General features: G+C 38.6%; 1 protein-coding gene and 1 pseudogene across 1 annotated transcript in view; both read right to left on the minus strand.

Annotated features, from left to right (window-relative positions):
- LOC106000690 (vomeronasal type-2 receptor 116-like) overlaps positions 1-14,492 on the minus strand; it is a gene marked incomplete at its 3' end in the record, with an annotated part of 79,347 nt that extends 64,855 nt beyond the window's left edge. The window contains 6 exon segments of the mRNA XM_013035978.1: positions 97-243; positions 6,161-6,972; positions 6,974-7,059; positions 11,394-11,517; positions 12,707-12,934; positions 14,082-14,492. Of these exon segments, the coding sequence (XP_012891432.1) occupies positions 97-243; positions 6,161-6,972; positions 6,974-7,059; positions 11,394-11,517; positions 12,707-12,934; positions 14,082-14,492 (1,808 nt within the window).
- On the minus strand, positions 8,488-10,766 carry LOC106000734 (annotated as a pseudogene).
- Positions 14,493-14,836: the final 344 nt, after the last annotated feature.

Raw genomic sequence — 14,836 nt, forward strand, 5'->3', positions numbered from 1 at the left:
AGACAGAGATCATTGATGCAGGCACCCACAGTTCCCTCACCAGTCAAACATCCTCAGAATAAAACAGTAACGGAAGTAAAATATTGAATTACTTACATCTTGTTCTCTTCTTGCTTGGAAGTATGGCTGTGAGTGTGATCTATTCCCAAAGTGTAGAGAGGAAAAAACCCAGCAATCATCACATCTCCATCCATGTGCGCTCGTTTCTTCATTGTAGAAAAGCAGCTAGTTCCAGCCAGGGACCTGACAGGGAGAGGAACATGGAGAAGGAGGAGTGTGAAAGCCAAAATGCACATCCCTGAATCCTCTGCCAAGCAGAAAAGCTGACAGGAAGTAAGGCCCAGAGTTTCAGTTATGTATATGTGCATATATGCCTTTTTTTATTGACCAAGATCTGCACTATGGTTCACCTCTAATCAAAGCCTCTAGTGAGTCCCTAGAAGTAATGTGTAAGAGTATTCCCAGGGGCTCTGCATTTGTAGCCTTGCCTCAGGATGAAAAACATGAGTTAGAAAACATGTTTGTAAATTTGCCTTCTTCACTGCAAGTGCTGTGATTTCATGCAAGACCACAGATAGTGAGGAGGCCCCAGAGATGGAATTATCTTGGTTGTAGTTTGTCCTAAGTCTGTGTCAAGAAACTATTTGCATGAAAGTCGTTTGGGATGAGGCAACTGGATTGCATGAGATGATGCCATGTCATGTGAATGGTGAAATGGCCAGAAAAGGCTATGCTTCTGAATTGTCAACTAAAATTATGAGGGCATTGTACTTAGAGGTTGGATTCACACATAACATATTCAGGCAAACATGCTCTCTTTTGCAAAGAAATGATATCTCATAGTTTCACTGTCATAAAGATGCCATCAGAAGGCTTTATACCAACTTAAACTGCTGAAGAAAGACACCACTGTACTTAACTGTCTGCCACAGCCTCTAAAGATGTCTTAAGAAAATTCAACATAAGGCATCAAAGATTTCTGTCAAACTTGAAAACCAGTCACATGTAGTAGAAAGAATTAGAGAAGATAATAGAACAGGAAGCACATCCCATTTCAATGATGAGTACGAATATTGTTGAAATGCCCGATTCAAAAAGAAACTCACAGATTGATTTCCCTTCAAATTTCCAATGTTGACCTTCACAAAATAAAAAATAATCTCTTGAAATTTGTGTGGAGGGGCTGGGAAGGTGGCTCAGTGGTAGAGCGCTTGCCTTGCATGCATGAGGCCCTGGGTTCAATTCCCCAACACCACATAAGCAAAAAGAAAAAAAGTGCGAAGTGGCGCTGTGGCTCAAGTGGTAGAGAGCTAGCCTTGAGCTGAAGAGCCGAGGGACAGCGCCCAGGCCCAGAGTTCAAGCCCCACGACTGGACCCAAAAACAAAAAAAAAAATTGTGTGGATTCTCACAATAAAAGAACAAAACCATGAGGAAAAAGCACAATGCTGAAAATATGGGAAACTTTATTTCAAAATGTACTGCACAACCACTGAAACAAAGTCACTGGTACTAAGAACATCTGGAAACCAGTAAACATAATAGATGATCCAGAACAATCCCACATAACTTCAGTCAAATGATGTTTGACAACATGGCCAATTACATATTGTGGACACAATATTGCTCCGTAACAAATTTTGTTTGTCCAACTGCATTTCCGCTTGTAGCAGACTGGAAATAGTTCCCTGTCATTCTATTAATGTCCTCAACTTAAGAGCTTCAAATATGAAACTATCAGTTAGATATATAAGGGAAACACTTAAGCAACAGACACTGGTAATGATTTTCTAAGTTGTACTGCAATAGCTTAAGAAAGGAGAGAAAAACTGAAGGAATACTTCCTAGTCAGTGGCTCAGGTTTAGATTCTGGCTTCCATATCCAGCACACTAAAGAACTGATCCAGGACAGGAGGCTCATGACTGTAGTGCAAGTGCTCATATGACTAAGATCAGGATCACAGTTCACAGACACAGTTCACATGCACAATTTTCATGAGACCCTCTTAATCAAAAGCTGGATATGATACTACCTGCTTTTTATTCAAGCTATTTTTGTGAGTGTTCTGAGAAGGATGGCTGAGATCAGGAGGATTTTGATTCCAAGACAGTCCAGGCTAAATACAATATCCTCAGATTCTGTGTAAATAGAAGAAACTGAATATTGACACATATGCCAGTCATTCCAGCTGTCGCAGCAAGCATCAATAGAAAGACTATAGCCCAGGCATGGGCATATAGAAAAAGTAAGATACTATTACAAAAATATTCAATGCAAAGAAGGGCTGGATATATGGCTCATACTACAGTACCTGCCTGTTATGGTCCTCAAGAAAGCGTTGACAAGTGGGTGTATGTCAGAAGGAAAGAATCCACACAGTCCACAAAGAAGCTAAGGGATGTCACTAAGGCTCTGAGTTCAAGCCTTAGTACTGGAAGAAAAATGATTTTAAAAAATGAATGGTAGGGCTGGGAAGATGGCTCAGTGGTAGAGCACTTGCCTTGCATGCCTGAGGCCCTGGGTTTTATTCCTTAGCACCACATAAGCAAAAAGAAAAAAGCCGGAGTGGCGCTGTGGCTCAAGTGGTAGAGTGCTAGCCTTGAGCTGAAGAGCTGAGGGACAGCGCCCAGGCCCAGATTTCAGGCCCCATGACTGGACCCATAAAAAAAAATGAATGGTAGGAATGAAATACAGTCCATTTCTTATGGTGGAAGGAGACGGTCAATGGGAATATAACAGTTTCCACATAACCAACATACATAATATACATTTATAAATATGTGATAATAAGTACTATAGGAATCATTTTAAGAAGGGATGGATTTAATAGATGTTATTTGTGTCTAAAAAGAGTATATTATATACATACATGGAAACACCAAAACAATTAAAAAACTTCAATTTTTTATTTTTATTTTGTAAATTTAGATTTCCTTTAAGTCATTGTCCAGTGGAGTTGCCTTTTACAACGCAATTTACAAATTTTATACATTTCACTCATTCCTCCCCTATCCACCTTTTCCATCTTTTCATTTTGAACTATATATATATATATATATATATATATATATATATAGGATGTGTGACTTCATTCTCCTGTTCTCCTCTTCATTTTTCCAATTCTTTCCCAATGATCCTATCCCTTAGGATTACTTGTTTCCTGGTGTTTTCTTTTGCAGAAAGTTGACTTTGCCTTTGTAGGAAATTACATTATTTGAATTCTCCAATGAATCTACTGTATTGAATACACTTGCATACCACCCAAGCTTTTACTTTATAAACTAATTCTAGCTTCCATGCCTAAAAGAAAACATTCATCCACTGTTTCTCTGGGCCTGACTTTCTTCACTTAGTATGCATTTTTTTCCAGTTTTTCCATCTCATTACAAATGGTACCTATTCAATCTTATGAATGAACAACAATGAAGAATTTTTCTTCTTATGTCTTCTACTTTTTGGAAAAACCAATATTTTACTTTGTAGATCTCTTTCACTTCCTTGCTTACAGTTATTCCATGATATTTAACATACTATGTATTAGAATTAGATGGGTTCCTTATCTTCTCAGTCTGGTGATTGTTGGTGTATTATTGACTACTTTGCTGAAAGGGTGTAACATATAGTTGTGATTATTTGTCACAGTTTTCAGTCCATTGCTTGGGAGTGATGTATTTAATCTAGTAGGTGGTTTTGAGATGTGTCACTCTAGAATTGAGTCTATTAAGCACCCATTTTCCAGCATAGGAACTCAATGCAATCTTCAATGAAACTACTAGGGGTCTGAGCTCAAAATACCCAGCCTCACATAATTCTTACCAAGCCTGTACCTTTTCCTTCACCCAAGTCAACCATCAATTCATAGTTTATTCTGCTCTTTCCCATTGTTTCCCCCCTTGGAAGCTGCTGAGACTTGGTTCCACCCACATCTAAAAGGAAAGCTTAGAGATGTAGCTGGCCCCAATTTCCTGCTGAGCTGAGGCCTTTCACCCTGGTTTCACTAACAAATTTTATGTAGGTGTGTTCCTTGTTTCTCTGCTAAGGTAAAGTCTTTCCATGGGTTTGTGCTGAAGGTTGTTCACACCTGAATTCCAGTGTATGCAACAACTGGATGGTCACTCTATTTACCCTACCTGAAATTCAGGACATTGATTGAATCCAAGTTACTTTGCTTTGTGCCTCATTTTCTTAGCCCTTCTGCTTAAAGTTGTGTGTGAGACTAGAGGATTCCCACAATGAAGATGGAAACATAACATCACTCCATCCCAATCCTGCTATATCTCTTCCACTCTGTGTCTTTGCAGGTTTTTGTTTTGTTTTGTGTTTGTTTTACTTTGTTGCCATTCCTGGACACTCAGTGCCTGAACACTGTTTTTGAAATTTTTGGTTAATACTAGTGATCTCCCAATTTGAGTCAAATGCTATTTGTAGCTTTTTTGTTAGTTAATTGTAGATAAATTATTCAATTTCTTTCCTGTCCAGGCTGGCTTTTAACTGAATTGCTCAGATCTCAGATAGGTAAAATAGCTAGTGAATAGCTAGTATTACAGACATAAATCACCAACACACACCTTGCTGTGTGAAATTTTGTGATGTTTTCACTTCATAGCTATGTAAACAAATGGACTTCAATGCTTAGTTAAGATTCCATTACAGCTGTGATTATAGGCAGGCAGCACTGTTGTGACTAACATACACATAGGACTTCCCTGGAACTCTCATTTCCTCAGTCTCCACCTCTTACCGAGCTGGGATGACAGACATCTGCCACCCCACCCAGGTAATTCATCCCAGAAACTTTTTTCCCCAGCCTTGTTTCAGAGAAGAATCTTCTTAATCTCAACTAGGGTTATCAGAGTTTCCCATTGGTTTTTTTTCTTAGTATTGATTTTTATATTCCTGCAAAAATGCACTGTAGTTTTCCATGGAATATCATTGAAAGAATGGTAGCTTTGGGGAATATAGACACTTTCACAATTTTAATTCTGCCAAAATCTTAACACAGGATGTGTTTTCATTTTCTTATCCAATGTCTCATACCATGGCTTCCTTTTCATTGTAGAGGTCTTTATAAATTTTTTCTTAGGTTGAGAGTCCTAGGTATTCGTTTTGGGAAGACACCGTTTGAGGGTATACATGAAATTTAGTCCTAATTGACAAAAGATATGTTATTTTTACAACTCTAGGTAGATTGATTTTTAATCCTCAAATGATTATGAAGAGAAACAAGTAAAGAATTCTTGACTAGACAAGAAATGAGTGAAATTGTGTGCATATCTCTTAAATATGTAAATCTGTAAACATAATATGGAGCCCACTAAATCAACTTATATGAAACAATAAGTAAAGCTTGCCAAACCAAGGCTTTGAAGTGGGGCAAATAAAAATTTTCCTATTTGAACAGATTGTAAGTAGAGATGATATAACAAAAAATCATATTTAAAATTTTAAATTCTTGGGATCAAATTAATGCAGACTGATTAATCTCAACCCAAAAATTAAAAAAAAATCCAGGCATGACAGACTTTAATCATAAGAGAAAGTTCAAAAAAATCTCATAAAATGTAACCTTAACTCAAAGTGTATTTTTGTAGCATATACAAGTCATGTGAGAGGGAAGAGGAAGACAAGGAGAAGATGGAGAGAGACAAAGAGAGAGACTGCAGCAGAGAGAAAGTTCCCACAAAAGAGACTCAGGATAATTTCAAAAGGTGACTATGTGAGTGGCAATATACAAGCATTGAGCAAAACATTCTCTAAACACAACATTAAAAGATGTAAATTTTTGAAGAGGAAAATATTAATGAAATGGGTGTGAGGGCTCTGCAACATGGTGGTATGCAGACAGGAAGCCAATATACTGAAAAATTTAGAAGAGTTACTGAGAAAGACGAGTGAAAAAACATTAAGAAGAAGTGATAATAGAATTAAGTGCAGATTGAAAAGGATGAACCAAAAATATAGCAGCAAAACTCCAGTTTAAATTGTAATAACCATCACTTGTGATTACCACTGCTAGGAAAATGCACACTAGATCCTTAGTCTTTGAAGTATACATTCCATAATATAAACTATGACAAGAGATAATTGCTGTAGATTTAGATCAGACCTTCTGTATACTAATCAAACCTATTTGCTTAATCTTGAGTGCTTAATTCTCATACTGTCTTATATCCTTGAAGCCATGCAGAGAATTTCTATTTGGCATTAAAAAGATGAGATAACACTTTGGGGCAAAAATGCATCCTTGGAGCCCTGCACCAGAGGCCAAGATGGAGAAAACCTCCACACCCACCATGACCTGCCCCTTGGCACTGTGATAGACAGGAAGGAAAGTGAATCATACACTGCAGAACACCAGCATGCTGAAGGTCAGGAACTTGGCTTCATTGAAGGTGTCAGGCAGATTCCTGGCCAGAAAAGCCACAGTGAAGCTGGCCAGGGCCAGAGAGCCCAGGTATCCTAGAACACAGTAGAAGGCAGTGAGGGAGCCCTTGTTGCACAGAATGATGACATGGCCATGTTCAGGGTGTGCACCCGTGTCCACAAAAAGAGGAGAGGTTCCCAGCCAGACTCCACGGAGAGTCACCTGAATGAGGGTGCACATGGGGATGATGAAGTTAATTGCCCCTGATATAAGCAGCCACCTTATTTTTCTCCCTGGGGAAGTGGCCTTGAAGGCCAGAACCACAGACACTTTTTTGGCCAGCACTGTGGAAACAGCCACAGTGAACACAACCTCAAATGTGATGTGCTGTAGGATTCAGGTGGCTGTGTTGGGAGGGCTAAGAAAGAGCAAGAAACAGAGGAAACAGAAGATGAGGTAGATGAACAAGATGTAACTGAAAGCCTTGTTGTTGGCCTTGACAATGACAGTGTCTTGGTATTTCACAAACATCCCAAGAACAGCACCAGTTAACATAGAGAAGCAAAGAGCCTTGCAGGCCAGAGCCATGCCCAATGTATCTTCATAAGTTTAGGAAATTTGCTGTTCTCAGGTTGCACTGAGTCCTCTTTGTGTTGGCATACTGATGATCTGAACATTTCACACATTGTTCCATGTCTGGTGAGACATGAATTCTACCATTACTGTTTTTTGTATTTTTATTTTTTGTTTTGCCAGTCCTGGGGCTTGAACACAGGGCTGAGTGCTGTCCCTGAGCTTCTTTTGCTCAAGGTTGGTGGTCTACTACTTGAGCCACAGTGCAACTTCCAGGTTTTTCTGTGTATGTGGTGCTGAGGACTCGAACCCGGGGCTTCATGCATGTGAGGGAAGCACTCTGCCACTGAGCCACCTCCCCAGCCCCCATTATTGGGTTTTTATGAACCTCGTTTTCTTCAAAGAATTTAGGAAATTTTTCACTTAGGTGAAATCCTCAGATGTCAGCATTTAGTATCTTAAAAGTGTTTTTGTATTTTTTCCTAAGCCATAACTGCCTCCCATGTTTACCTTCATTTTTATTCATACTTTTTTACTTGTCAAGGTGATGTACAGAGGGGTTACAATTACATAAGTAAGTTAATAAGTACATCTCTTTTCAAACATGTTACCCCTTCCCTCATTTTTCTCCTATTTTTCTCCTTCCAAGACTCCCCCCACAAGTTGTACAGATAATGTCCAACATATTGTATATTTTACTGTTGCATTGTTTCCCCTGCCTGACCTTCGTTTCAATTTGTTGTTTCCATTTTCTTCCCTAATTCAGATAATTATATATATATATATATACTTGTATGTATGTATACATATATGTATGTATATATATATATATATATATATATTTCTAGGGATCCAAAAGCACATATAGTGACAAAAAGGGGATATACCATAGAGAGAAGTATGTACAAAAGATACTGAAACATATAGTACATTAAAAACAACAACTGAAATGAAAAATCACTTGTGTCCATGTCTTGGAGTTCATTTTGCTTAGCATAATCTTATATGGTCATATATATATAGCTATTGAGCTTTTTTGTTCAGCTGCTAAGATTATCCTAGACATATACAAATTATTGCAAATTAGGCAAACCATGGAGCCTATGTTTCTTTGGGCCTGGATTACTTCACTTAATATAATTTTTTCCAAGTGTTTTCATTTCCTTACAAATGAGGTGGTGTTTATGCTTCCATCAGTCTTTTTTATTCAATATTATGTCACTCAGTGACTATCATATATATTGATAATTTAGCAGTTGGGCTACTATAGTATCTTTTTTTTTCATGATAAAACATTCTTTTTTTTTACAACCCCAACACTAAAAAAAACTATTTGTAGGAAAAAGGTTTTGTACATGGGATAAAACAATATAAATTCAAATTTACAGATAAGGGTTAGCTCTATCACTCATCTCTTTAAAAAGTTTATATGCATATCCAATCAAAACCAACAGGGTATCCCTCTTGAAATGTAATCTCTATGGATTCTAAGTAGACCACAGGCTGCACACTGTCTTGGAATTTCCTCAGAAGGCTATGTCATTAAACAGGTAACAGAGTAACAACCTCAGAGTCCTTTCTTTCAAATGGAAGAGGGAAACACAGGAACAGAAAGAACTACTCAAACTTTGTCTTCTTTCCTTGTGGTTTGAAGTCTCCACCTCCTCCTCCTCCTCCTCCTCCTCTGCCTCCTGGGAAGTCTCCCGGCCTCCAAAACCGCCCCCGCCGCCTCTGCCAAATCCACCGCGACCTCCTCTGCCTCCACCTCGACCCCCGAAGCCACTTTCACCCTTGGGCTTGGCCCAGTTCAAAGTAACTTTGTTTCCATCAATTTCACAATCTTCCATGGCGTCCATGACCTCCTTGGCGGCTTCTTCTCTGTAGAAGTCTACAAAACCAAACGGCTTGGAGGACCCCGTTTCCTGGTCATTTACTATTCTTGCAGTGAATGAACCCTCAAATGATTCCTTTAAGGTCTCTTCAGTGGTTTCCTCAGACAGACCTTTGACAAACAGAGTTTTGGATGCATGTCCTCTGGCATTAGGTAATCCCCTGGGTCCTTGCAACTCCAGCCTGATATCTCTGCCCTCAATTTCCCTTTTATTGCATGAGTTTAAAGCTTCTTTAGCATCTTCAAATGAAGCAAACTCTAGGAATGCTACCCTTTAGGTTTGCCATTGGGGTTCTGAGGCACTTTGATAAAAGTTGCCTTGTCAAATACTTCCTGAAGAGTTTCTTCTTTTGCACTGTAGGGGAGGTTGCTTAAAACCAGAGTTTTTGATTCACCTTTGAATTCTTGCCTCTGTCCTTTTTCTCCAGTATAATGCAAGGCAATGTTTCATCCATCGACTTCTGCCCCCTGCTTTTCTTCAAAGGCTTTCTCTGCATCAGCTTCTGTCTTAAATTCAATATAGGCAATCCCTTTACTTTTCCCACCATGGCTGACTACTCTGATTTCCATGGCATTTTCAAACACTTCTTTCAAATCATCCTGAGTAACTTTGAAGGAGAGATTTTTGGCCAAAAGTGTTCTTGCTGCACGAACTTTGTTACTGTCTCTCCCTTTGGGTTTCTCTAGTTTAATTTCATTGCCAAAGACTTTTAAACCAATGAGTTCGAATGCTTTCTCTAGGTCTTCAGCAGATTCAAAATCCACATAACCAAATTTCCTGTTTATACCAGTTCTGACATCCACAACAGTAAGATCATTTTTAGCAAAAAGTTCACTGATGGCAGCTTTTAGGTCTGGAACAGATTTGTTTGGATTCAGGTTTCCAATAAACAGATTAAAAGTTGGTTCTGAGCCTTTCACTTTCTGTTTCTTGGCTTCAGGAACTTCCTTCTGTTTGCTTTTTCTTCTTTCTTTTGCCAGGTGCTTCTATTTAACAGGCTCTTCTTCCTTTTCTTCCTCATCCTCATCTTCCTCTTCTTCCTCATCGTCGTCCTGCTCTTCATCGTCATCATCATCTTCATCCTCTTCTTCATCTTCCTCTTTAGCCACACTCTTGGCTTTTACAGGAGCAGCTTTTGCAGGTGCTTTCTTTCCTTTAGCTGGTACAGTATCCATAGCTTCTTCCTCAGAATCATCATCTTCCTCCTCATCTTCATCCTCCTCTTCTTCATCCTCCTCGTCCTCTGAGGCAGCAGCAGCTGCTGTTTTCATCACTACTGGCTCAACTTCATCCTCTTCTTCATCCTCCTCCTCTTTCTCATCACTCTTCGTCCTCTTCCTCATCCTCCTCCTCTTGCTCATCATCTTCCTCCTCCTCTTCACTGTTTTCTTTTTTGGCATTTTTACCATTCTTTGCTCCCTTGGCAGGAGTGACAGCACCCTTTTTACCAAGAGTTGCTACCACTACTTTCCCTTGTGTGGCTCCCTTCTTGCCAGATACTGCAACTGCTTTCGTTGGTGTAGCGGTCTTCTTGGCTGGGGTGGCTGCCGCCTTTTTGCCTGGAGTAACAGCTACTTTCTTGGCAGGTGTGGCCATTGCAGCCTTTTTTGTTTGGGCAACAACCTTCTTTGCTGAAGTTGTAGCCTTTTTACCTTTCTTCTGCGGAATGACAACCTCTTCTCCACTGCTTTCATCTTCTTCATCTTCTGACATTTCTTCATCTTCACTATCTTCTTCTACCTCCTTCAGGGGAGGAGCCATTTTCTTGGGGTCACCTTGATTTTTTCCTGGCCTTTGCAAGCTTCACCATGATGGCGGGTTACCACCACGGAGGGTGTGGGGACGAGTAGTGCAGATGAGGCCAGAGGGATCTGAGAGACGTTGATGGCCGCCACGGATAATGGAGATGTCGGAGCGGGAACGACTGACTGCCATCTACCACTCGCTACTATAGTATCTTATTAAAATTTCATTACACTATTTCTCACTCTCATTAACAGTTCTTCAATCATATTAAAATTGTAATTATATAGCTTATGTTTCCCTACATGTTTCTGTAAAACATTAATTTTACCTTATTACTCTTGATTTCAACCCATTATGTTTGTCTCATCTGCTCACATGTTAAGCTGTAGAACAGATTGACCACTCTTGGACACTGTATAGTCATGCTCACTTCTTATACTGAATCCAGCTTACTGAGCCCTTGTCTGGTGCCAAGTAGAGTTCTGGGCACTGAGAAATAAAGATATGTGAAATCCATGTTTTCTGTGTGCATAAAATATAACTTTTAAGATGAACACTCCCCTTAATAAGATATGTTTAATTTTCTATTAGAGTTGAGTCTTGTCATAATGATTAGTGATAAGAAAGATTCCTGGAGATGACTTTGCCTGCAATAGAGTGGAAAATATTACTAAATTTAAAATAGAAAGCTATGATCTATCATATTACAATTAGCAATACCACCTCGTGACAGAATTTAATGCACAACTTTTGAATTAACTTGATCAGATGAGGAAAACTAGGGAGAGGTAAAGGATTTCTTTTTGAGTCTGGACTCACCTGTCCCATTAGCAATCTCATTTTCTTGGCCAGATGTACAATCAAAGCAACAGACAGGATTTCCCTCTTGAGGAGATTTCCTGAATCCAGGACCACAACTCTCACTGCAGAAAGCGTGAGGAGTCTGAGGAAAGGCAGGGATGTGCCAGTGACTGTTCAGACTCATATTGAACACTGCAAAATTCCATTGTTTTAAAGAATGCAATTTTATGCAACTTTTTATTGTAAAATATACTGTACAGGGTTACAGTTACATGAGTAAGGTAATGAGTACATTTTTTATTGAGCATTGTTACCTCCTCCTTTGTTTTTCCCTTACCATCCCTTTCTTCCCCACCTCCCCAACAACTCCCCCCCAACCCTTGCTGAAGTTGTAAAGTTCATTTTCAACATAGTGTCTTGTACATCTCATCATTACAATGGGTCAACCTGTATCCCTATTTAAGCATAAAGAATGTGATTTTTAATAATAATGTTTTATGCAGGTAAGCGCAGTCAATTTATTGAAATCTGTTATAGATTCCATATTCCATGACTCCCAAGGGCTATGTGCTACCACCTTGGTTTTCAGCCTGTTGAATTACTGAAAGGTATGGGATCTTTAAAAGGCTGAAAGTAGTGGTGAGAAAGTAATTTCTGGTGTACAGCCCCATGGTGTTACCATGGATTCATGTCATTATAGGTTGTCTCCTACTCATCTGTGACTTGGGGAAGAGCAAGAAAGAAACCTCCATTATATAGCATTGTGTGAATACCTGAGACATCTTATCTTTCTTTTCCAATGACCATGACATGAGTCTCTTGTCACAGATGCTTTCCATGATTCCTCTAAGCAAAGATGGTTGAATAGAAGCTCAATTAACCATTAAATGAAACTCCACGGAGGGGAGTAAAAGAAATATTTAAACCACATTAATTAATTTTCAGGTACTTTATCACAGTATTAGATTCCTACTGAAATAATGTAATTTACATCTTATGACAATATTCAAAATCAACACGTAGAGACACATTTAACGCTTTTGGTTCTGATCTTGGGGTTGAACTCAAGGCCTGGGCACTTGAGCTATTTTTGCTCAAGGATAACATTCCAATATCTGAGTCATAGCTCTACTTCCAGATTTTGGGTGGTTAATTGGAGATAATTGTCTCACAGAGTTTCCTATGGGAGCTGACTCTAAACTGATATTCCCATATCAGCTCTATTAGTTGCTAGGATTATAGGAGAAATTTGCTGGCACTCAACCAGGTGTAAAGGGTGACTCTTGCTGATTTGTGTGTCCTTAAAATTATTAGGATTAGATCAAACCCACCTCTGTAGTTCCAATGGCCCACTCTACCATATCTTCAGATAAAGACAATTGATTACCATGTGGAGCATATGGAGAAAACTTCTCTATTCTTACTGCAAGTTCCAGACCTTCTGGAAAATCCCAAATATTTAGAATGTCATACTTTGGCTCCAATTTCCTTTTCTTGTCCCAAATCACTTGATCTCCAATTGGATTGTAAAGATGGATGTTTTTCATAAAAGTGTGCAGCTAAAAGAGAGAACTTATGGTAAAGTAAATTCCAGAGTTAAGACAAAAATCTGAAGAAAGAAACAGTCCTGCTTGCCTTTAATCTCTGATTATGAATTCAAAGAATAGAAATGTCTAATCAAGTATCTCAGAAGAAAATCTACGGAGTAATAAAATAATCATTCTGAAAAATAATCCTTCCTGATCACTCAGAAAAGGAGAAGTAGGACTTTTTTCAGAGAAATCATTCTATTCCTTCTTGACACAATCACTATTTTATGAATGTCTATTGCTGGAGGTTGCTAAATGTTTAATTCCAAAAGTTGAATGAAACTAGGTCACTTCTGAACATATGGGTAATTCTGTACAGTAGGTCATCCTTTGCTTTGACTGAAGAAACTCATAGGGAAAAGCTCAATTTAGGGTTTTCAAAACACTAACTATGAACATGTTGAGGCTATTAGTAATTAAAGGAATTCATGAACAAGTTGCTGGTGGCTTATGGATGTAATCCTAGCTACTCAGGTGGCTCAGATCAGAGAATCATACTTGAAAGCCAGCCTGGTAAGAAAAATAAGTGAGAAACATGTTTCAAATGAACAATTCAGAAAAAGCAAGAAGAATTGCTGTGCTCACATGGTTGAGCATTAACCTCGAGTACAAAGAGACTTGGGGATATAGCCCAGGCACTGTGTTCAAGTCCCTCCACTGGCCAAAATTAACTTATAGAAATATGGAATATATTTTATCCTTGTAACTGTCCTGTTGTTTTCTTAACAGCATATTCACATGTCTAGAGTACCTCAAAGACACTGAAACATAAAGAATCATATAGGGTTTTGAAAAGCACCTGAAATATTTAATATTTTAAATCTGAATATAAATTTGTTCAATTTCGTGTGTATAGTAGTTTCTGAAAAAGAAAGGAAAAACTTAAGAGTGGAGAAAATTGCTTCAAATACTGAAATATTCATTAATTTTAGCAACCAAGTTATGTATGACATATAAATCCAAACATATATATTTGTATATATAAACACAAACATATATATTCATATACAGAAACAAACATGCATACAAGCAGAAATACTTGATTTCATACAATAAGAAACCCCTTTTAAAAGTGCCTTTGCTCATAGTGTGTGTACTCCAACCTAGAAGAACTTACCTGTTCAGGGGAAGGCACTGTTTCTTTTCTATTTCCCAACGTTTGAATTTCTGTTTGATGAAGAAGTATCTCATAGAGAGCCTGGGCTACAGCATACACAATATTGTATATATTGTAACTGTCTGCAGATATTGTCATGTCAAAAATGAGCCGAGGCAACCAATCTAAAGAGGCATCCTGAGCAAAATTGTCCCATGTCACATAGTCAGACACAGAATCTGAGCAATTAAATGACAGAAACCACAGCCTGGCAAGAAAAATGTCTTCTGGGTGTTTGGAAGGCTTAACTGCCTTGACAAAATCTGTGAATCCAGAAACTTCAACTGACGGGGTGTAAAAATCAGAGGTTACATACAATGAGCCTAACACGAAATATTTCCTCCTCCTGGTAAAATCCCACTGAGAGTTCATGATCCAAACTTTGCCATGTATAAAAATTTGCTCAATAAATATCATTAATGCTATCAGGGAATCATTATCACCATATATGATAAGGACACTTGCTGAAGATAGATTTATCTCATTATGATTATGAACTGCAATGAGTTTGAATATATGTGACATGTCTTGGCTTAAGATCACTAGCTCATAGGCTGCACAAACTCTGTTCTTGGTCACTCTTCTTTCCATTCAGCAAGATCCCATGGACCATTCTCAACTTGTGAGGTCAGCAGTCCCAAGCAGCTCCAGCTGAAGTGAAGCAGTAAGAACACCATGGCAGTGACTATCGATGTGTCCTTTGGGGACATCTGATA

Source organism: Dipodomys ordii, unplaced genomic scaffold (genome assembly GCF_000151885.1).
Source record: "Dipodomys ordii isolate 6190 unplaced genomic scaffold, Dord_2.0 Scaffold235, whole genome shotgun sequence".
In the NCBI taxonomy this organism is placed as follows: domain Eukaryota; kingdom Metazoa; phylum Chordata; class Mammalia; order Rodentia; family Heteromyidae; genus Dipodomys; species Dipodomys ordii.